Source organism: Leptinotarsa decemlineata, unplaced genomic scaffold (genome assembly GCF_025532065.1).
Source record: "Leptinotarsa decemlineata unplaced genomic scaffold, Ldec_3_MD MMD2_P_RNA_scaffold_6, whole genome shotgun sequence".
Taxonomy (NCBI): Eukaryota; Metazoa; Arthropoda; class Insecta; order Coleoptera; family Chrysomelidae; genus Leptinotarsa; species Leptinotarsa decemlineata.
Window position 1 is genome coordinate 12,519,299 of NW_027412533.1, and position 24,821 is coordinate 12,544,119.

The 24,821-nt window shown below is 32.2% G+C and overlaps 2 protein-coding genes across 3 annotated transcripts in view; one reads left to right on the forward strand and one right to left on the reverse strand.

Moving 5' to 3' along the window:
• Pcf11 (Pcf11 cleavage and polyadenylation factor subunit) overlaps window positions 1-1,559 on the reverse strand; it is a 41,204-nt gene extending 39,645 nt beyond the window's left edge. For both annotated transcript variants that reach the window (XM_074170004.1, XM_074170003.1), the window contains exon 1: window positions 1,372-1,559. The gene's annotated coding sequence lies outside the window, so the exon portion shown is untranslated. The remainder of the gene's footprint in view (window positions 1-1,371) is intronic.
• Window positions 1,560-3,875: 2,316 nt separating this feature from the next.
• Nab2 (Nuclear polyadenosine RNA-binding 2) overlaps window positions 3,876-24,821 on the forward strand; it is a 38,574-nt gene continuing 17,628 nt past the window's right edge. Inside the window, exons 1-4 of the mRNA XM_023157632.2 lie at window positions 3,876-4,047; window positions 4,125-4,167; window positions 4,223-4,387; window positions 15,225-15,593. Coding sequence (XP_023013400.2) covers window positions 4,009-4,047; window positions 4,125-4,167; window positions 4,223-4,387; window positions 15,225-15,593 — 616 coding nt within the window. The 5' untranslated portion in view covers window positions 3,876-4,008. The remainder of the gene's footprint in view (window positions 4,048-4,124; window positions 4,168-4,222; window positions 4,388-15,224; window positions 15,594-24,821) is intronic.

The window sequence follows — 24,821 nt, forward strand, 5'->3', positions numbered from 1 at the left end:
GGTGAATATCACTATGCATTTCAAATATGTGATGTCTCTCATGGATCCATAATGAGCATAAAAAAATATATAAAGATGGTAACATCATGATTTTGTTTATCTTAAAGTAGACCTAGACATCTGCTGAAAAACTGAGGCCATTTATTACTCTGATGGGATTCCACTGAAGGCCAAACAGTTTGGAACAGCGTGGTAAATGTCCCCAAACGAGGATTCCATATGTTGAAGATAGAATGATGAATTTGACATTGCCGAAAGCTCGACAAATATAGAAGAGTTTTACTGAATAGAGTCCTCTGTTATCAACTGAAACCTCAAAAAAAAAAATAGAATGACCCAAAAATTAAAAAAAAAAAAACAAATAGTAAATCGAAAAGAGGTGGCAAATAGAGCCCAAAATGAGTCAAATTATTCTTAGTATCTATACTTTTATCAAACTTACACTATTTCCAGAAAATTAGTTTAGCTTTTATCATGTGAATCTCAAGTTTTTACAAGTTCTAAATTTACAAAAAGGAAGAATTTCGATTTGGTAAAGCTAGAAGATACCACTGATTTCAAAAAAACACACATGGAAAATCAGCCCCAGAAGCCTAAAATTCTCGATATATTTTTATCTCTTCCATATTGTAGAAATGCTTTCAAAATAATATATCCGCTTCTGTCATGTGAACCTGAGGTAGTCACCCAAATATTCAGTTTTAAATCGGAAGCAAAAAATGGTTCGATATGATAATGACCCTAAAGAAGGCCTAAAATTATGGCAAATTTAAAAAATGAAGGATTTTGATTTGTTCTGTCAGCTTGATGGTACCTAAAGCTAACAGGGCAGACTGATTACTTAAAAAAAAAAAACAACTAATTTGGAGAATCAGCAGTAGGGGGAATAGGAGCCGAAAATTATGGCATAGTCTAATTCAACAAAAAGATTTTTTGTGGTGGGGTTCTGCCAGCTTGATATTGAGCTAGCACTAAGATACCTCCCTTGAAAGAAGAGCAAAACATTCTGGAATATGGTACAAATTTAGCCTGAAATTATTTTCTGAAAATTTAGGTTTCCTTCCATAAATTTACCTTAATATTTTTATGAATAAAAAAATCATAATTTCAATCACATATATTATGAAGTAATAATAATAGTGGGCTTATAACGGACCCCTGTGTAATTATTTCATTTCCATCATGTCCAAAGTTAATCATGACCATTCATTTTTGCAGTGACATTCCAAACTTAAACCGTATATTTCAAACTTTCTGTAAATGTAAAAACTTAATATAAAAATCCAATCTAGAAAGCCATAGCTTTGTGACGACTTGTCAAGCGTATGGTGCAATTTGATATCAATTTTGCTACTATAAATATATACAGACCTTGTAAGGTTTTATCTTTTGGAGGTCCTCATATTAAGGAAATAATGTTTCTCCGGTATAACTACCACTTTCTTCGATACCAAATGGAAATATTCACACTCACTACCTTTAACATCACTTAACTCATTGAACATAATACAATATGGCGTTGCTCCGCACCTTAACAATTTCAGTTTTGCCAACCGAACTCTTACTCGTAAAAAATTATAATTGCCAACTGAGTTGATTCTCGAAATTATTCTCATAGCAAACAAATATCTTTTAAAACGAAAATGTTGATTCAACGTAGACATGGTTAGTATATAATCACTGAACTTGAATATTGAATATTGAGTTTAGTTCATAAAAGCAAATATTACCTAGCGCGGTTATTGTGCTAACGTGGTTTTACAAACGATGGTTGAAGTGTTGATCAGTGGTTGAAGAGATTGACTTCGAATCGAAATTGAAATTGTTTTCCAATCGTAGAGTTTTTTAATTAACAATTATTGTTAATCAGTACTTGGTCATCGTGATCTATTCGAAATAAGACGAAAATATGATCGACTTCAACCTCAATTTAAGAAAAATTTTAAACATTTCAAATGTGTTCAATATACATGACGCAGTTAATCCGAGTCAGTCATCAGAATATTGGCAAATATGAAAAGAGGCGAAAAATAGCTCTCAATTTCACTACAGAAGAGAAGGAACATTTGCTCGTTACATTATAGTTGAGGAACAAAAAATAATATAGAAAACTATTTAGAAGGAATTCAACAGTGAAGGAAGAACATTCAAATCATGAAGTATTGAAAAATTAATTTATCATTTTAAAATAGAAAACGAAATAATTTGTCCTGAAACTAATTATTTTTGGTCTTATTGGCACTTCATCACTTTAGTAGGCACTAACATCATAACCCTTATTTCCTTATATATATATATATATATATATATATATATATATATATATATATATATATATAACTACCACTTTATATATATATATATATATATATATATATATATATATATATATATATATATATATATATATATATATATTGTCACAATTTCTCTTGACATAATATGATAATTAACTTTAACTGACAACCCATACGTCATATTTCAGTTAAGGTGACTATCAATCAGTTGAGAGTTGACACACTTGAAAAAACACAAATTTTGAAATAAATTTCTGGTTTTCCTGCAGCTGAAAAAGCAAATGCGCCACTGGAATTAATGAAGTCGCCCCGGAGCGCCAATTAATTTTTATTGTTGTTTTTATTTTTATCGTTGTTTTAATAAAATCAATTCTCAATTAACTATCGATTGTAGAACCGGATCTGAAAGTAGTTGTGATTTGTGGTAGAAATACTAGGAGCGGTTATTGCGACTACACCTGATTTGTTTATATGAAAACACCGGATAGATTAGTTTTTCAGCAGGATAACCCTCTAGAAAGGTGAAACTGAAATCTTTGTCATGAATAAATCCAAAAAAGCATTGCTCCGAAATACTAAAAGTGCAACACTCTTCTCGACACGCATTGAACCGACTAAGTTGTCGTCATCAGAAGATGAACTGAATCAATTCATGAATAATTAATGTATTACTGGTCTTTAGGAGCAGTGTTTGTTTTGGATGAGTCAAATCGCGATTAAGTATCAAATGAAAAATATAATGATGGATTTTTTTCCTGTACTTCACATTATATTCAGTACTTTTGCCGTTCGTGCTCAAGTATTTTTCTAAAAGGTTGGTGCAACACTGAAAGTTATTCAGAGTAGGTAATAGGTTATTCGAGTCCAAATTGTAGATTATTTCCAAATGTGAATATTTTGAAGACACCAAGAATTCAAAGGCATTTTACCAAGGGAAAATGACACACATAAAATGAATGTTGTTAATCGTGAAATAATTGTGCCAAAATGGGCACAATTTGGAAATGTGGGCACCTGGGCACACAGTTTTCAAAAATATGCAAAATAATGAACAAGTACAACAGTGGAACAAAATTTAGGTCAATATTGAATACATCCACATCATCATTAGCGGCTGAACCTCTCTACTTCAGGAACCAGGACGTTGCTCAAGCACTGTCTACCCAGAGTCCAATTGGTTCAACTTTTGACTCTGGAAGTGGTAAACAACGTAAAACAAATGTCCAATAGTTACAGATCAATCATGAAAGTAATGAAACTGGCAAACCTACTTGTGGATAGTAGAAATCAAGATTCGTATATATAGCCGTATTCAGATTAATCATCAGAACAGTCCAAAGTAGTAGCACTATTGAATACAGAAAAGTTTTACGCGAGTCTATGTCTTATAAACAGTCAAACAATTGTTTTGAACCGTTTCAAATTCGTCCCAATTGCGAACCTGAATACAGCTAATGTTCATATACACAAAAAAGGAATAGGAAAATGCGCATGCGCAAAAGGTACTGTAGTACTGTCACAAATGAGAAGAAGAAAGGACAATTGAATATGTGCTTGAAAATTCTCAATCAACAACACTGCATGAATTGACATTTGACGTCTGTGAGCATTCGAATTTAGAAATGTAAATAATTCGTCTATAGATTTACTTTTCAAAAGTACTATTACTATTGAACGAAAGTCGATAAAATAATAATTTAGTATTAAAAAAATGGATAACGTTGGAGCTGAAGTTGGTCAAAAGATGAGGGTTTGTAGATTAGGTTTTTATTCACATTTACGTTTAAGGTTATGTCAATAATATTACAGTTTTGAATTTTTTTTTAGTCTGCCATTAAAGCCAAACTTCTAGAATTGAATTGTTATGCGGGTAAGTTTAATTTGTAGTTTGAGAAATATCATATTCTAATCAATTTTTTTCTCAGATGATGAATTGCCTGATTATATCATGGTTATGGTAGCCAATAAAAGAACAAAATCACAGATGAATGATGACTTGAACCTATTTCTAAATACAAAAACCTCAACATTCGTGGAATGGCTTCATATCGTTTTAAAAAAATTGAAAGAAGTAACAGTTACAAACCCAGGTGTGTATACAATTTCATAGTTCTGATCCTGAAATTTTTCAAATTTCATTTTATAATCTGGGCATTGCTGGCTGATCACGGATTTGTGACCCTTGTTTGGAAGGTCTTGGTAATTATCTCACAGAGGGACACCTGCTAAATTTGAAAAGAAATATCTTTATAATTTCTCTAGAAAAGTCGTCAATTTGAAGTTGAAGTTTGTCGCAAGTATCAACTTTCAGATATATAGCTAATCAGCAATTCAAAACTCACTTTTGGTAATAAAAATTCATAAAATACTGAATTCTTACGGCCTCATGCTGATGACATTCCTTCGCTTGCTGCACGTGATTATACTTTGCTGTACTTTGCTTACTAACCAAGAGTAAGCAAAGTGTGATTATTTGCTAATTGATTCATTGAGTAAGCCTCAATATGTTTATGAACGATTTGGAATAAGATCACCATATTCTGAGTAAGTTTATGAATGCAGACCAGGTGTTTTAAAATAAAGAAAAAAATTGCATCTCAACATATGTCATTTAGAAAAATTTTGAAAACCCATACAATTTTGAAAATAAACTTTTATGGTTTGATATTACCAAAAATACTCTAGTATTTTTTTTTATTAACATATGTTATTTACCTAACACATAATTTTATTACTCACCAATGCTGACCGGTGGTGAAATTTGAAATTAATGCTATTTAAACTACCTACTTACTTGTCTTCTCTAGAAGTGTAGGCGCCGCGCAGTCCCGGCAAGAGTTTTCTTGTTTAAACTTGTAAAACGTTATTGGAAAGGCGAAGTGGCGAAGAAACGGGTTGTTGCAAAGTTTTCTCACTCTTGTCATAGCCTTCTGTGCTGTAGGAGCGTAACAAATATTCGAAAAAAATCTGATTTTTTGATTTGCAATAGTACAGTTATTTGATTGTGAAGTGAAAAATAATTAAAAACAAAGGTAAGTGATTACAGCGATGTATAATAGATAAATGACAATAATTTGTGGAATAATAGATTTTGTTTGTTCCTGATGTCATTTAAAATACTAAACGGCGCGGCAAATAGGAATATACATTATGAAATTTTATTGCATAACAAAAATGTGTTATGAAAAATTGTTTGATGATGTAGATAATGTACTAAAAACTAAAAAATAATTCGTTAGGTCGTAGTTACCAATCATCACACCACTCTCCTCATCAATCTTGGTAATTGATCAAGCAAAACAATTAAATCCTTGGGCGTAGCGTAATCTAAGTAAATATGTAAAAAGCATTTTTTATGACTTGATAGAAATTGCACGCGCCCGACGATTTTATTTTTGTCTGATAAATGCCCTAGATTAATTAGGAGAGTTGTGTGATGACTGGTACCTAGGAGCCATCGAATTATTTTTTAGCTTTCATTTAGCTCATCATCTACATCATTATAATTATCTTTATTTTCAATAAAAACCATTTAACTTTTGAAAAAATGTACTTAATTTAATTAATAATCTGTTTTATTTACCTAGATGGCCAGAGAAGAAAAAAATAAGTTGTCTGGTTATCAAAACTTGCTTAATAAACGGAAATGCGAGGAAGACTTGGAGAAGAGCAATTTAAAAATTACTAATTTTTTTCGTAAATCTATTACTTTACAAGATAGTAGTTCTACTGATAACGATAGCACTGACAACACTCCATTTCCATCGACATCAAAATTCACATCAGAATTAGAAAAGGAAGACAATAAGGAACCAATAGATTTCAGTTTGGACATGCTTCAGTCTGTTCCATTAGTACCAGTACCATCAAATTTGAGTTGTTTCACTAAACAAGACGATTCATTTGAATATACGCCCCTTTATAACGATCCAGGTCTTTGGCCGAGTATATTATCTCCAATTCAGATACAAGAACTTGTAGAAAAAGGTCCCGTTTATTATCAAAATAAAACGATGTATCCTAAGGACACAGGTGGACGTAAGTTTTCTGATATATACTTCACTCGAATTTTGTCCAATGATGAAAAGGTTCAGCGAAATTAGTTACTATATTCTATTAAGAAAAATGCAGTTTTCTGTTTATGTTGTAAAATATTCACTGACACCAACGGTCCGAGTTCATTGACCTTTAAAAATACCAAATTAAGTAATCAAGACGGTTTCAATGATTGGCATCACTTAAGTGAACATTTAAAAATTCACGAAAAAAGTAAATTTCATTTTCAAAATTCATGTTTCTGGTCAGACTTATCAGAAAGATTAACAACTAACCGAACTGTAGATTCCGAAATGCAAAATTTATTAAAACTTGAAACGAAACACTGGCGCAGTGTCATTGAAAGAATATTTTATACAATTCAATTTTTGGCCGAACAAAACTTGGCTTTTCTAGTAACAAGCTATTTGAAAGAAATAATGGAAATTTCTTGAAATGTATAGAAATGATAGCAAAATTTGACCCAGTCATGTCTATACATATTAATAGATCTCAAAAAAATATGCCACTTTATCTCGGAGATAAAATTCAAAACGAAACTATTAAATTAATATAAGAAACAATATTTTAGAAGAAATTAAATTAGCTAAGTATTTTTCTATAATACTAGATTGTACTCCTGATGTGAGTCACCAGGAGCAAATTTCTGTTTGCATAAGATACGTTAATTTAAAAAACAATGAATTTAGTATCGAAGAACGTTTTGTAACATTTCAGCCATTAGGTAATACAACAGGGGAAGGTTTAACCAACTTTTTGCTGAAAATTTTAGAAAATTATGGTTTAGACATTTATAATATACGCGGACAAGGATACGACAATGGTTCGAATATGAAAGGTAAACATCAAGGTGTACAAAAAAGAATTTTAGATATTAATCCACGTGCAATATTTGTTCCTTGCTTTAACCACAGTTTGAATCTTGTCATTAACGATGCTGTGAAATCAAATATATTTTGTATAAACTTTTTCTCAACTGTTCAAGAGTTATATAACTTTTTTTCTGCCTCAAACAATCGGTGGTCTGTTCTGAAACGTAACATTTCAAATTTAACATTAAAACCTTTGTCAGAGACCAGATGGTCTAGTTAGTAGAATTGATGAGGTAACCCCTCCAAGATTTCAGTTGGGCGAAATATACGACGCTTTATATGAAATTTTTTCCGAGAATAATTTTGATAATTCTACAAAACATCTAGCTTCTTCTTTAGCTAAAAAAATTAAAAATTATGACTTTGTCTGTATGTTAGTCTTGTAGCACAAGATACTGGGTAAAGTCGATATTGTTACCAAGATTCTGCAAACTAAACAATTTAATATTTCAAATTCTTGCGAAAGTTTGAACAACCTAATTGCCTTTTCAAAATAAAGGCTTCAGTAAGATGCTGGTAGATGCCAAAGAATTGGCAACTGCCTTGGACGTAGATGCGAAATTCAAAAGTGCAGAAACCATACGGCCACGAAGAATAAAAAACCAATTTTCCTATGAAAGTGAAGATCAGCCAATTGAAAACCAAGAATTAAAATTCAAAGTCAACTGTTTTTTTGGAATGCTAGATATTACTCTTTCATCTGTAAATGAGAGATTTGAGCTGTTATCCTCCCATGCCGATGTTTTCAAATTTTTGTGGAATACTAAGGATTTCGGCAAGTATTCTGATAAAGATCAATTAAATTTTTGTAAAAAACTTGAAGAAGTGTTAACTGACAAAAATCGAAACGAGAGAGACATAGACGGAACGGAACTTTTAACCAAATTACAATTTCTACAAATTTGCGACGGAAACGTAACATCTGTAGTAGAAACACTTAATTACATTGCAAAAAATACTTGGCCCACTCATGCCCAAACATTACTATTGCGTTACGTATATTATTAACTATACCGATTTCTGTAGCTTCAGCCGAGAGATCATTTTCTAAACTTAAACTAATTAAGAATTACTTAAGATCTAGAATGGGTCAGGAGCGGCTAGAAAATCTTGCTATTATTTCTATAGAATCGGAGTTGTTAAAGGAGCTGAATATTGAAAATCTAATTAATGAATTTGCCAAAGGTAAAGCAAGAAAAGTTCAATTTCTATAAGAAATTTCCGTTGGTTTTCATCATAATAAGTGTATTTGTATAAAAAAGAATCGCAATCTAAATATGTTTTATTTGATCTTCAGTTTTTTAATAATTTTAAGTAATATTTTATAACTTTAACATAGTTTTTATTCTGTTCTGTTTTATTGTGCAATATAGCCAATATAGTGTTTAATATATTATTTTTTATAAGTGTACTGTGTAGTTATTGTTTTCTTCAAAGAAAATCTAGGTAGATGTAGAAAAAAATTCATAGTTTTCCACCCTGAAATGGGAAGGAGTGATTGATTATAATATTTCTACCCTGGTAATTTTGATAAAGGCACTTATCAATATTTCGCACGACGGCGCCGAAGTTACTTGGCGCGTCCCTGGGTATAGAATAGGTATTGAGTATTTTTGGGAAAGAAAGTTTTTGGCTTTCTACTACTCCATCTTGATACAAAAAAAAGAAGGATGAGGGAGTCTTCCAAAGAAAGGAAGGATGTAACTCTATACATGGATGTGTAGATCATGCAAAGAAGTAACTTTCAGACACCGATGTTTTAAAGTGATCGATTCTATATACAGTACATTTCTTTAATGTCCCCCCCCTCTTTTATTTTTTGAACGGGTCAACTCAAAAAATTGAAATTTGGGATAATGAAATTAATGCATGAATACTTTATTTTGAAGTGAAATTGACATTAAACTTTCAAGATAGCGACTGGGCGCCACCTGGGAAAAAAATTAAATGGAAAGGGGGGTCTTGTGACACATCATTTTGAAGCTCCTGACGAATATTTCACAACCCTAGAATATGAAGTTAATATCTTCACCTACTACAAAATGGCGAAACATTTAATAATTTCTTGAAGACAAACACATTAATATCGATATTTCTAGAAATATTCCTTTTTATCTGCCATATTGCAATTCCAACAACCACAAGAGGTTTGTTAAGTTATTTTTTGTTAATAAAAACGACAAAAAATGTCTGTACGACAATGAACATCATTGTTCAGTTAAATATTCTCATTTAGTTTTCGGTTTTACTAGTAGAAATGTACCACGTCAACAATCTCTAAAATGGTCAATTCTCGTTCATTGGAAGAAAAAATTGAAGCGATTTTTATTTACGGTGCGACGCGTAACTTTCACGAGGCCGAAAGGATTTTCAATGAACGTTTTCCGAATCTTCCTATCTTTAGAAAATATTTGAGGGAACTTGTATCCAAATTCACAACTACCGGTAGTGTACATAACAAAAAGCTCCCAGGTCATCCGTCCATTCCAGAATAACAGCAAGTGCAAATAGTTGGTGAGATGGTATTAAATCCTGAACAGTCTACTTATTCCGTCGCGAATGTTTGTGAGATGTCTCCTTCTACTGTGTGGAGACTTTTGAAGAGGAATAGGTATCATCCATACAAAATTAAAATAGTACACCAATTAACTGAAGATGACCCTGATCGAAAACAGAATTCTGCGAAATTATGACGGAAACCATTGCAAGGCATCCATCTCCATAATATTTGCTTTAGTATCGGAAAGGCTGTTCATATGTCAAGAAGTTCAAGGCAACCATTTCGAGCATCTTCTGAACTGACCTCAAGCTTATTACCTCATATTATGTAGTTAAATGGCAATGTATTCAGGCAATTGTTAAAAGTTCAGCCATTTTGTAGTGGTTGAAGATATTGACATTATAGTCCATGGTTATGAAGCATTTGTCAGCATTTTTTTTCCACATGGCGCCCAGTCGCCATCTGGGCGAGAAAGTATTAAGTATTTAAACTTCATCACTAACTGAATACGGTCCTGAATTTGGATGTTTACGGCTCGAATAATCTAACAGACTGATAACAGATTTCTAAACATCTACTGGACTAGGTGTTGAACGTCCGACCCTTCTTCAATTATGCTCAGTCAAACGAGTTTTAACACTTTTTTTTCGTGATTCCGATGTAGAAAGAACTACAACTACATGGTCTTCGGTAAACTTCTGGGTTACTTAATAAATCCCTGGAAAAATTTTGCTCACAATTCATAAAATACACTTATACAAATGACAACATCAATAAATCAACAACTACCTTCATTTGTTTCCATACTTTTCTATTGTATCAAACGATAAAATATATTCATCTGATATCCTGCCTTCAATGAAAACCATGATTGCAAATTAATAGCTCTGTAACTTTAGAAATTAGGGTTTCATAGCCTGTAGTTTTGAGGAAGACATGCGTAAATTACGCATATTTTTTTAAGAAAAACCCTAAATATATTGTGAACGGTTGATTTCTGATACAGGAAATGTTTCATGAAAACGAATCAACATCATCTCAGAATTTCAAAACTATTCTAAAATACAGGGTGTTCTATAAAAAACTGAGTTTTGGCCCATTTCTATATCTTCAGAATTTGTAATCGATTTTGAACACCTTGTATAATATTTTGGAAATGTTACTCCTACAAGACGATGGAATGAAGTATTTTGATGAATAAACAATAGCTTATTTATGTAATATATCAAATATTTGATTTTTATGAGGGAATCACTCGAGAGTCGCATAACTACTATTTTTGAATAAACAAATGAATATCTGGTTCATTTTTGGTATAGAGTGTATTACATAAACTCATATTAGAATTATGCCAGGTATTCAAAAATATGAAAATATACTGTGTGTTAAATTTGAATCAAGGAAGTTTATTTATTTATTTATTTTCAGTGGAATACAAAACGGGACAAACCCAAAAAGAGTATTCACAAATGATGAGGTGAACATAACAATAAATGATTTGATTATTATATATAATATGCAATATCGTGTTTAAAAACAGTGCAGTGTAGTGCAAATTACAATAGTTAGATATGAAAATGGTGATTGTATGAACGTTTGAGAGATGTGGTGAAGGTTGCGGGGGAATCAGAAAAGATGTCAATTTCTATTAATTTGGATACAGAGTTGTAGTATTCACAACACCTATTTAGGGGAGAATTCAAATAGTAATTAGTTTCACTTTGATTTGTTTGGAATGAATATAATCCTCTGGTATTATACAGAGGTACATTTATCAAAAGTTGGTTCAATATAGAACTGCTGTCCAAACAATTATTTATTATTTCATATAGAAACTTAATATCAGTTATTTGGCGTCTATCCGCCAAAGGTATTAGATTGAGATATATTTTAATTTGTAATGGATCTTTGAGATTATGAAAGAATTTTCTACTGATATAGGTTACGAATTTGCTTTGTATAGATTCAAGTCTTTCAATTTATTTATTTATTCAGTATAAACGGGAAACCCCTGTATTACAATGATTGAATACAAAATTATATAATGAATACCCTACACAGTAAAAACCAACTAAAACTGATATATAATCGCATTAACAACCAACATAGTAAAAACATAATTAAATAGAAAATACATAATCCTTGGTCTCCTGTTTGAATACTTCCAAAGAGTTATGAAAAAAATTGAAACCTGACTCGTTAGTCTCTCTCAGAATTCTAGATAGAGGACTATAGTGTCCATAGTTTGTCACGTGCCTGTTCACCATGAAGACAGATGTATCATCCCTTGTTTCACGTTGCTTCACCTTAAAATTAATCAAACTGAGTAGTTCAGGACAATAAAAGTGCCCTGACAATATTTTATATAAAAAAAGTAAATCCTATTTTCCATAGGAGTTAAACGAAGATTAGATCAAACGTCACTGTTATGTTAAAGACCTATTTGCATTCCTAATTTAAAAGCGGTAGTTTTAAAAAATTTATTCTGAATTATTTCTAGTGACAGTTTGTGAATAGAATAAGGACTCCATACAATAGAGGCGTATTCCAAATTTGATCTCACTAAGGAACAGAAAAGAATTTTCAAAGTATTAGCCGAAAAATCCTTGCTTAACCTGGATACATAACATAGAAGTTTGTAAGATTTCAGTGTGATTTTAGTAATATGCGAAGAAAATGATAGTTTAGTATCGAATGTAACACAAAGATCTTTGACTTCATTTACACTTTTGATTAGGAGGGAGTTTATGCAGTATTGGTAGGTAACTGGTGACTGCGAGCGATTGAAACAAATGAATTGACATTTACTGAGATTGAGATGCAAACAATTATTCTTAAACCATTCATACAAAATATTTAAATCATTTTGAAGTATTAGACAATCATCTACAGATTGGATTGAGCGATATAACTTGAAGTCATCAGCAAACAGTAATCCTTTAGAATCGGTAATTTCGTCAATAAGATCATTGACAAAAATATTAAACAACAATAGTCCACAATGACTGCCTGGAGGAACCCCAGACGAAACATTAATTGTATGAGAAATATAATTGTTAATTTTTACCCACTGAATTCTCTCTTTCAAAAAGCTTTCAATCCACGATAGTATGGTATCGTTTAATCCAAAAAATTCAAGTTTATTTAGCAATATAATATGGTTTACCCTATCAAAGGCCTTTGAAAAATCTGTACCTATATATTGAATGGACCTGACCACGCTTCTCAAATGCATCCAATATATCCTTCTGATATAATAATAAATTCGTCGCTGTGGACTTACCTTTTGAAAAGCCATGTTGTTGATTAGTTAGACTGCTGGAGCAATGCCAAAAAAGTTGTTTTGTTACAAGACAATCAAATATTTTGGAGATGACTGATGGAATACTTATACTTCTATGTGTTTGGAAGCATGGAAGCAATATTTGTAAACAGAAGGTCGAGCATTACGCCACGACTATGTGGAATTTCATTAACTTGAAAACAATTTAAGTAACAGAAACTCTCACACAATGGCACTGCTTTACAATTATCTGGAGAATTGATAACTACACCTAAGTTCCCATTCATCCATTCTGCTTCTGATAAATTGTAGTCGCCAAAGATAACAACTTTATGACGAGGATATATCTGTACAAGGCGATCAACTTCAACGTAATAGTTCATGAACACTTCATCTCTTGGACAGGGTGGAATGTAAACACAGCAAACAACGAAATTAGCTTTTCCATGATTGATCTCAACAAAAACTTGTTCCACTATACTATTTTCAGTATTGAGGCGCCGAGGATTTACGAAATATACAGGGGGTTCCAAATAACTGAAGCAGAACTGAGCTGGCTTTTCACATAAGCCATGTAAAGTGTACGAACAGAGTTAGTATTAAGGAAGTCGTGACAAGTCCTGATCAGAAATCCAAGAGCTTTGTTGACTTTTTTTGCAATATAGTTAATATGCGAGTCAAATAATAGCTTAGAGTCAAGGACATGAAGTCCTTGACTTCAGATGTTTTCTGGTAGCCTGTATCCATGTTCTTCAAAAGATGTTCAGTATAAATAAATAAATTGGTTTCCATCGAGCAATGTTTTACAAATCCATGCTGTTCATTATTGATTGAGGATCCAATATCAAAGTATATATAGTCACAAATGATTGATTCGAAAAGTTTGGAAATCGAGCAAAGTTTCGATATAGGGCGATAGTTTTCAAACAATAACTTATTACCACTTTTGAAGATGGGAACTACAAGTGCAGTTTTCCAACTTCCGGTATAATGGAAATGTTTAAAAAACGCCTTCATTTTCAGATGATAAAACATTATTAAAAAAACCTATATTTGCCAATTTTCAGTATATGAATCCTATTGTTTTCCAAAATACGACTAACCGACGGTCATCGCGCTGTACCCTGTACATTAAATTTCAAAGGGTGTGAAAATGCATGCAGGTACCCATCATTTCGAAATATTTTTATTATCTTGGCTTGTATTAAACTGTTCAATAGGAAATATTAAAATCAACGAATGTAGACTTTCACAGCCAGAGATAACAGTGTTTAAGCTATTCTCCGTTTTTTTGGCAGTGGTTTGCAGGTTTTATGTCTGACGTTCCGTCTACTACTGCGGAATACATTATCAAGAAACTACAATGCTGGAATTTGCCTATGGTTTTATACTGTCATAGCTTGTCTGACGAAACGTCAGACATAACCTGTAAACAACGGCCAAAACATTATTTTTTCTACACCCGTACTCTAACAATACACTTATATGACCATAATCCGTTTCATAATGATATCCATTATGATACAGATTTTTCATAACGATACAGATTATCAACCAATAGAAACCCATAATTTTTCAATCAAGAATCCTGTTCCTTTGTTTGTCCTAGATTCTAACCTAAGTAACTAATTGCTTTATTTGTCAAAATCAAAATAAAATCAGCATTTCCAATACAATATTGAACTCTATTGAGACTAACAACAATGAGATAAAAGTAAATATTCCTTCCACTTCCAAATCAGTGGTACCTGGAATAAACTTTTCAAATTGCACAATAAATAACCTTAATATTTTTAAAAGATCAGATTACTTACAGTTGTTATATTCAATATAAATATAATTAGAATCTTTATAGTTTTCATATATCCATGATAATACCATTAAGTTTGTGTTTTTTTTAAAAAAAATATGAATTAATTACTGTAAATGTGTTCAATACAAATATAATATTTATAGTTTTTCATTATTTATCGGGTTTAGAAAAAATAGCGTATGCAACTCTCATGTAATGGTTATTAATACACTCGCATATACCATAGAAAACTCGCCTTCGGCTTGTTTCGTATCCCGGTTAATGCTCGTGTCTTAATAACCATCATTACATGATCGTTGCATAATATACTATTATAGATCATATAAATTATAACATAAGCAAAAAGTCCAAATGTGAGTATTTTGAGATGCAAAAACGAATTAACTTTAACCTAATTTTTCAGAAGTATATAAGAGGGTTACGAAAAGAAAATCAAATGATGGACCCGATATCAAAGTAAAGAAAGAAAAGAAGTCTTCTAAAAAACTTGCAGATAATATAAAAAGGGAAGAGGATTTGAAAAAATCTTTGACTGATAACTTACCAATGAATGTAAATAGACTTTCAGATCAGAGAAAGATAATAGTCGTCAGTGAAAACAAAGACCAGGCTGATGATGATTTTGATATCCCGCTTCTTTCAGAAGTTAGTTCATCAAGTGAGGCAGATTTGAAAGCTATTGAGAGAAAAATAAGAAATGTGAAAAGTAGGCTGGGAATCACAGTAGACAGCGATTTGGAAACAGAACTACAAAACATCAAATCTGAAAAAGGTGAGAATTTTTCTGTATGGTAATATCTAATAACCAAACATTGGCCAACTGTATTTTACTTAGCTGTCAAATTTATTAAAAATTTTAATGGTAACTATCTGATATAAAATAGCTTAATCTGAAGCCTTTCAGAGGTTTATGTATTTTAGACTAATTTTTCACTCCACTCCACAATACAATCTGTAATTGTATTGTGGAGTATTGTAATTGTAGAGTATTGTAATTGTAGAGTATTGTACGAGGGTGGCCCGATAAGAATCTAGCCTAAAATGCACCTGACCCAGCGATGTTCCAACTTCTTTAACCCGTCTGAAAAATACATTTTCTGGGGATCTGCGAAGTACGCCTACGTGACGGCGATAACCTTCTCATTCTACTCAAATGTCTCCCCGGTGAGTGGCTTTTTCAAGTATGGAAACAAAAAGAAGTCGCACGCTGCAAAATCTGGTGAATATGGTAGATGGGGCAATAGTTCGTAGCCTGATTTAGTCGAGGCGACGATGGAGATGTGCGGGTGCATTGTTTTGGTGGAAGAGCACTTCATTCTTTGCCAAATTGGGCATTTTTTTGCAATTCGAAGTCGAATCGGCCCAGTAATTCGGCATAGTAGAGCCCTGTGACAGTTTTGCTCTTCTCCATGTAGTCTATGTTGATCACACTTTGTAAATCCCAGAAAACAGGGGCCATTTACCTTTCTGAATAAGTCCACTGTTTCGACTGTTCATTGGTGTCAACGGTCACGAAACGACATAGAAACTCCATTGTATTGAGTTTGAACAGCGTCCAACACTGCTCTGAAGCGGTCTTACGATTGTTGTCAGAAGTGAGCAAACTTGGCATCCATCGCTCTGATACCTTTCTCATGCTAAAAATTTCATGCAGGATATGACCCTCGCGGTTTTTTAAGATGTCTACTGTCAATCGGTGGTCTGCCAATACGAGACCGTGGATATTTGTCACGTTATCTTTCAGCGGCAGCCGTTTTCGGGGTACCTGGGTTTAGCTTATCAAAAACCGATATGCGACCACTTTGAACTTCATTAAAATAATTTTTGACGGTCTCCATCGAAGGAGAAGAGTTATCGTATGCAACATCCACGCGCCCTTCTTGCGCGATTCCCCTTCCAAAAACAAAATTCGAATCACCGACCGATACTGGTCGTTTTCCATTTCTATAAAATACGCGAACAATTCGGCTGAAATTTTGATAGTAGCCATTTACGAAAATGTATCAGCCAATAGTAAATTTATCTTGCGATAGTGGCGCTGTCGGGTGGTGAGACTAAGTACTCATCGATCGAACAGCCCTTATATGCCATCAAAAACAGACTTTTGTCAAAGAATAGAATAACACCCTGTTATTTGCTATAATATTTAATGAAAATAGTCTGCAACAATCAACAAAATATAATACTTACATTATTTGATCCATTCTACCAGGAATGACTATCAACTCTCAACCTGGTACCTCGTTTTCTCTCCGTTATGACTCCGTACTTATAAATCATCCACTTTCGAATACTTTGATACACATTATCGTAACAGGCGACTTGCATCAAACAAAGGAATACTGCCACGATTTACTAACAGTCGGCAATCCTGTCGTATAGCCTATCCTCGGGCGTCTTCACAGTAGTTTTGTCTGAAAGAAGAGAAATATCATTAATATAATAAAATACTAAGAGTTACATCAGGGTACGTTATTATTTGAGCTTTGTACTTATACGGTACCCATCTCGACAATTCCTTCTTTTTATCGTGACTGAGCCTTCTACTTGTGCTGTAGCCCTCTCGACAGTCACTGCTTCATTTATTATCTAGCCTTGTACTAGTACCATTTCAACAGTCACGAACCCTATCTAGGAAAACTTTTACAGGCAATTTTGTGGTAGTTTCTTCTACAGCTTCGATGAAACATAACATTGTGAATCTATCTACGACTCCAATCAGATATTTATTTTGCTGCTGATTACAAATGGTCTTAGATGATCTATATCTGTTTAAAAAAAATCAGTTTTTCCGTGAACCAGCTGTTGCACCCCTACGAACGACAACTCTCAAAAGTCGAAACTTATGTGAGCTAATATGTAGTGTATGAAAAGGAATTGGAGCCTTCACATTCGGATGCAGCATGCCTTCTTTTCTGCTTTTCGTTTTGTAATGAAGGCAGTTCAAACAAGCATTGACATATTTTTTACAAGCCTTTGCATACCAGCAAACCAATAATTTTCATTGATTTTTTTTGTGGTTTTTTAAATACAAAATGCTCACAATCATCTTGACAAAGTTTGTAAGTTTGTCATCTTGAAGACTTAGGAATGACCCACATAGCTTTTTCATTTGCAGTCCTTCAATACTTTCTAATCCTTCAACACTTTCTCATCCTTCAACATATAAATATCAAAATATTGCTTGGTATCTCTCTTGATAACCTCTTTCTGCAGTATACTTCTGTCTTCAACTGATCGTCTAGCAGTTGAGCAGCAATAATTCAATCACCTTCGATCTGTCAACTGGAGCGTGGCTAATTGTAATCCTGCAAAATTAAATCCTGTACCTTCAAAACGCGGATCTGCGGACCCCGCAACTTTGAAACTTGGCGCTAAAACGTTCACCAGAAAGAAAACCATCTCAATCTGGGTTTAGTAGGAATACATGGCTCAGCTACTGCATAACATTGCATTAGCTTAGTAAAAGAACACCTCGCGAGTTTTGGTCTAGACTTTAGACACAGATATTAGCGCTAGTGTGATGGCAAAGATTGGTAGGCTTTTGGGTTTTTTTACAACAGCTTTGTTTCACACATGGTTTTCAGCTGTATAAGAAAGATTGACCAAGAAGTCAAAAATACATATCATAACCCATACATTCTTCATCCAAAAAAGCTGCAATACGCCAAGTAATGAAGAAAATACAAGATTCATTATACCTGCACGTCGTCTTGATTTCAATCAGGTTGGAGCCTGGCTCCCTTACCCTTTGAACTGATGTTTGCCATAAGGACAAACGTTTAGGACGATGAAATTTATGCAAGCGTCATCTCTGCAACTGACACGGTTCTTTTGTTCAGTTTTCTTTGTATTGTTTTCAACTTCCTTACTTTCGATGAGGATGAGGATGATAAAGAATCACTGGATGATGAGATGGAACCCCTCGGTCCCTTGTTTTCTTTTTCTTTCGGCATTATGAACTTTCGGTCTTTCCTCAATCTCTCGGCTTCACCACCATTTCTCACGTAGATCACTATCCAACTTCTGACTCGTAAAAGATTAGAATAACACTCTATCATTTGCTATAATATTCAATGAAAATAGCTCGCAACAATCAACAAAATATAATACATACGTATATTATTCGAACGATTCTACTACGAATGACTATCAACTCTTTGCCTGGTACCTCGTTTTATCTCCGTTGTGACTCCGTACTTGCGAATCATACCCTTTCGAATCCTTTGATAAAGTACGCGCCAACCAAGTTGAGTCACACAAACTAATATCAATAGTACATTGGCGAAATATGACTTAAGTGGGCGGAGTCTTTCGACACAAAACGATTTTACGTTTCTGCGCTGACAAATCTTGTTGTAATTTTAATTAGTCACAAAAACAGATGTGTATTGACATTTTTTCGTGAATATGGTCAATTGCTTACAACAATTTTTAAAATACGTATAAAAGATAAAAAATTCATAATTTTTTTAGTAAAGTTTCTAATGACATATACATACATACTATACTCAATTTTAACATCATATTGATGGTGGATTACAGTGAAATGAGTATTGTTCTTGAAATACTCTGGTACCTGTGCCTCCTAAAAACGGCTTTGAGAAAACCATGGCTAGACAATTATAAAAAATTTCTTCTTCTGCAAAATTTTATGTATAACATAGAATTGGAACCTCTTCCAGTTTTCACACACTAGAACAAGTACAGATTCTTGATGGTCGTTTGTTCTGTATGTATTGTAAAAGTACAAAAACACTATTCAAATTTGAAGGAGCATTTATCTGTTGACATAGAATCAATGATACTGTTATATTTTGCAGTATCCTCCTAATCCAGCCTGACTTATTCAATTTTTATCCAAATTAATTACATTTTCATAAGGAGATTTTTGATAACTTTAAACTTTGTAACAACACACAAAACAAAGGTCAACAACTTAACCTTTGCTTTAATTGGTCAGACCAAATAACCCACATAATCTATAATATTAATAATAATTGTTTGAAGGTGATTGACAATGTCTCATGATGAATTTCATTAGTTTGAACTTCCATTGTCTGATATTATATAAAATGATTTGAAATCCCTGAAGGAACTAATAAAAAAAAAGAAGAATAAAAAATGGATAGCTGAAAATAACAATTATATTAAACAAAAAACCTGAAATGAATCAATAGTGAAATGAAATACAAGTAAAAATAGAACAATTGAACAAAAAATGAAAATCAGTAAATAAAAATAAAATTATATATATATATATATATATATATATATATATATCAATATTAAGTTCTACAAAAAGGATTTGAAGCTTTATATCTTCTAATAATTATCTGCGAGCGCTTTCGACAAGTAAAAATAGAACAATTGAACAAAAAATGAAAATCAGTAAATAAAAATAAAATTATATATATATATATATATATATATATATATATATATATATATATATATATATATATATATATATATATATCAATATTAAGTTCTACAAAAAGGATTTGAAGCTTTATATCTTCTAATAATTATCTGCGAGCGCTTTCGACAGTTGGTAGTACTGTCATCATCTGGCACTCCTCAGCAGTTTGAGGAGTGCCAGATGAGGTGTGTGTGTGTGTGTTTGTATATATGCGTATCCCAACTGTGTTTTCTCAAATGGCAACCTATATTTTTTTATCGTTTTTTCGGTTTCTACATAGAAAATAAAAGACACTTTATGTATATCTTCACTTCGAAAATATTGACGGTTTTCGAGATATCTAGCATGACAGTTTTTTTTCCAATATTCATCACTCAGAATATTTGAAATTATATAGTTGTACCAAGTCCAATTGAATTATTTTTTTGGTCAAATATTCTACATTGGTAACTCTCTCAAACGCTATATCTGAAATCTACCTGTGATTACAGGGTATGAAAAACCGCTTGCCACATATTGTAAATAAAAATTAGCAGAATCTTCCTTATTTTAAATGCAACACCCTGTATATTATTGATCCATAAGGAGCGCCAACGAAACCTCTACAAATTTCATCAAGTATTCCCTATGGCTAGGTTCAATAGTTTTTCTTAAAAACGCATTTTATTCGAAAAATGGTTGTTCTTCCTATTTCTACGCCATAAACTCGATGAAAGACTTTTTTCAAAGCGAAATCCATTTAACGACTGATAAAAATGTACGAAAGATAACTTGTTTCAATTTTGTACATTATAGCGTGTCCTATAGTTTTTCTTATTTTTTTCTTCTAAAAATGACAATTCTCCATTGTATCGCCATAATATCAATGATTTTTTTACTGTGAAATCCATATGTGACGGCTGTGATCGAGATATATGTTATGTTTATAACACATTTATTCTCTAAATAGAACACCTTGCAATTTCTTTATTTGATGCATATTTTTTGTCCAAGCCTTTCCTTAAAATATAGCCCCATGCCTAAAATCACCTGTTGCTAGATAAACAAGTTTTGAATTACAGCGCAAAATGTACGTTCTTGAATAATTACAATAATTTCAATAATCTCGAAATTTGTGCCATATTTTTTGGCCTAAAACAACCTTCAGCGAATAAAATAAAATAAAACGATTTGTTGAAACTGGATGTATCTATTATTCTAAACATGAGCGCATCAAGCCAGCTACTAATGAAGATAATGAATTGCAAGTTCTTCTTGCTGTTGAAGAAGATCAACGACAAATTGGTGAAATAGTGGATATAAGTGAGAGATCAGTGCAACGAGTTTTAAAGAAACGTCGCTTTCATCCATCTCATACTACTGAATGCCGATTTTGAGAAAAGAGTGAGATTTTGCAATTGGGCCATGGGAAAAATTCGTCGAAACGAATATTTTTTCAATAACATTTTATGGTCGGATGAATTGACATTCCATAAAAATGGATTTGTGAATCGACATAATTACCATTATTATTCAACAGAAAATCCCCACTTATTGAGACAGGTGGACTATCAACATAGGTGGTCGATAAATGTCTGGGGAGGCATCATTGGAGAATATGTAATTGGTCCATACTTTTTTCAGGAACATATGAATGGAACAATGTATGTGCACCTGCTCACTATTCGGCAGAAGTTAGAGATCATCTAAATGAAGTATTTCCCAATAAATGTATAGGACGGAATGGGCCTGTACGGTGGCGCGCTACTTCACCAGATTTAACAAAACTGGATTTTTTTTTATGGGGATACATAAAAAATATGTTTTACGTCGAGCCACCAGCTTCTTCAGAAAATATGCGACTTAGAATAACGAATGCTTTTGGCAGCATTAACCAGCTATCTTGCGCAGGATAGAACAGTCCTCCAAACATAGACTTCAGCTCTGCATTTAAAAAAATGGAAGACATGTTGAACATATTTTATAAAAGTTTCATTATCAACCTTCATTAAACTCTTTCTTTTTTAGTGTTGTAGTTTGTCAGTTGACAAATTTAAATATCTAGAACTTAAGCCTTGAATTCATGAATATACACCATAACATGAAAAAAAATTAGTAATATTCATAATGTTTTTTCATTTAATCTTGTTTGGTTTGATATTGCACGATTTCTGGGAAAAATTCTGCATCCAATGAAAAAAATAATTTTCCATTTAGAAAAATGTTTGTTTGGACACGCTATAATGTACCAAATTGAAATCAGTGGTCAAATGGACATTGAGTTTCTGGCGTAGAAATAGAAAGAACTACAATTTTTCGAAAAAATTGCTTATTTAAGAAAAACGATTGAACCTAGCCATAGGAAATACTGGATGAAATTTGTAGAGGTTTCGTTGGCGCTCCTAATGGATCAATAATATACATGGTGTTCCATTTAAAATAAGAAAGATTCTGCAAATTTTTATTTACAATATGTGGTAAGCGGTTTTTCATACCCTGTATATCACAGGTAGATTTCAGATATATCGTTTGAAAGAGTTACCAATGTAGAATATTTGACCAAAAAAAAATTCAATTGGACTTGGCACAACTTTATAATCTCAAATATTCTGAGCGACGAATATTGGAAAAAAAACCTGTCATGCTAGATATCAATGAGGTAATATTATAGAAATTTAGATCCGTATCTGTTTCCTAAATTGAGATATGGAACATCGCGCCACTGTTGCAGGACCCTGTATATATATATATATATATATATATATATATATATATATATATATATATATATATATATATATATATATATATATATATATATATATATATATATAGAAAAGGTTTTGTGAAATTTCGACATGTGACATTATTCTTCCTTCAAAATAATTTTAAACTGTAACGTTTTTCACAAATATTTTATCCAATATTAGACATCCTTTAACCAGTTTTATAAATGTATTGTATCAATGTTCATCCATCATGTTGTGTCCAATATTTTACATGACCACCGTATGAAACATCCTCAAAAAAGTTCATCCCTGATGATGGAAACAATTTATTAAATTTCCGAAAGCTTGGACAAACTTTAAAGAGTACTCTTTCATTTGCTGCTCAGCCCCATTATTTGTTGGTTCCATTCCTAACTAGTCAGCAACGATTACCTTCTCCTCTATATATATATATATATATATATATATATATATATATATATATATATATATATATATATATATATATATATATATATATATATATATATATATATATATATATATATATATATATATATATATATATATATATATATATATATATATATAATATATATATATATATATATATATATATATATATATATATATATATATATATATATATATATATATATATATATATATATATATATATATATATATATATATATATATATATACCGGGTGTCAACGAATCTATTAGACAAGTCATAACTTCTAGACTATTAGGTGTATCAAAACGAGATTTGGTACAGATAAATGGTATGTGGAGAGGAGAGTTTTCACATATTTTTCACTTTCCGGTCACTTCCGGTTTCAGCGGAAATGGCTCCGGTTCTGAATTTTTAAATGGAACACCCTGTATATTGTAACATTTTTGGATTTCTGAGACAATTCTGGATCAGAAACTGACATTTCCGGAAGTTTTTCAGCCTACTTGATTTTTTCAGAGTCACTTTTAAAATTGCATCTAGGTGGCCATGATCGGACGTAAACTAATCTATGGACCTCAGGTGATATCAGAAAATTGCAATAGCGGAGTTTTAGTGACTAGTGTGTTGAATATGAATGAGACAAGTTTACAAAATAACATTTTCGTGTCTAACTATCATTTTTCAAATGGCGACCATTTTTTGACAAGCACTTTCCGAAAAAAGGATTTTTTGACAAATCTAACGATACTAATTTATTTGCGATTGGATTACAAATAAGAACATAAATTAAATATTACTGAGGAAAATACTCGATACAAATTCATTTACTTTTGTCAAGGGTGCCATGGATAGGAATGATGCATAATATTTTGCGGTTATTTCCATCAAGTCCACTTTGGAGAACAAAACGCTCACCTAGGTTATGACAGTGACAAAAGCTTTATGAGCAGAAAGTAGAAGTTTCTCTTGATTTTCGTTAATTTTAGTTCAATTTTTCGTCGAAATAATGTATACTCAAAGTGAAAAAGTGGATATGTTGTTATTGTTTGGAGAATGCCACAGAAATTCAAGGAAAGCTGCTGAGTTGTATGCTCAGAGATATCCCAATCGGCAACACCCATCTCATCAGTATTTTCCCTATGTTGAGAGTCGTTTTAGGCAAGAGGGAAATCGAGATGCAGAACAGAGGTTTGTCATAAATGAGGAGACTGAGATTAACGTTCTTGCTATGGTAGAAGTTGACAAAACGGTTTCTTTAAGAGAAATTAGTAGAGAAATGCAGATAAGTCACGAATCAGCAAGAAAAATACTGAAAAAGCACGGATATCGAGCATTTAAATATCAGTTACATCAACATTTGTATGCTGACGACGGCAATAGAAGAGTAGTATTTTGTGATTGGTTGCTTCAAA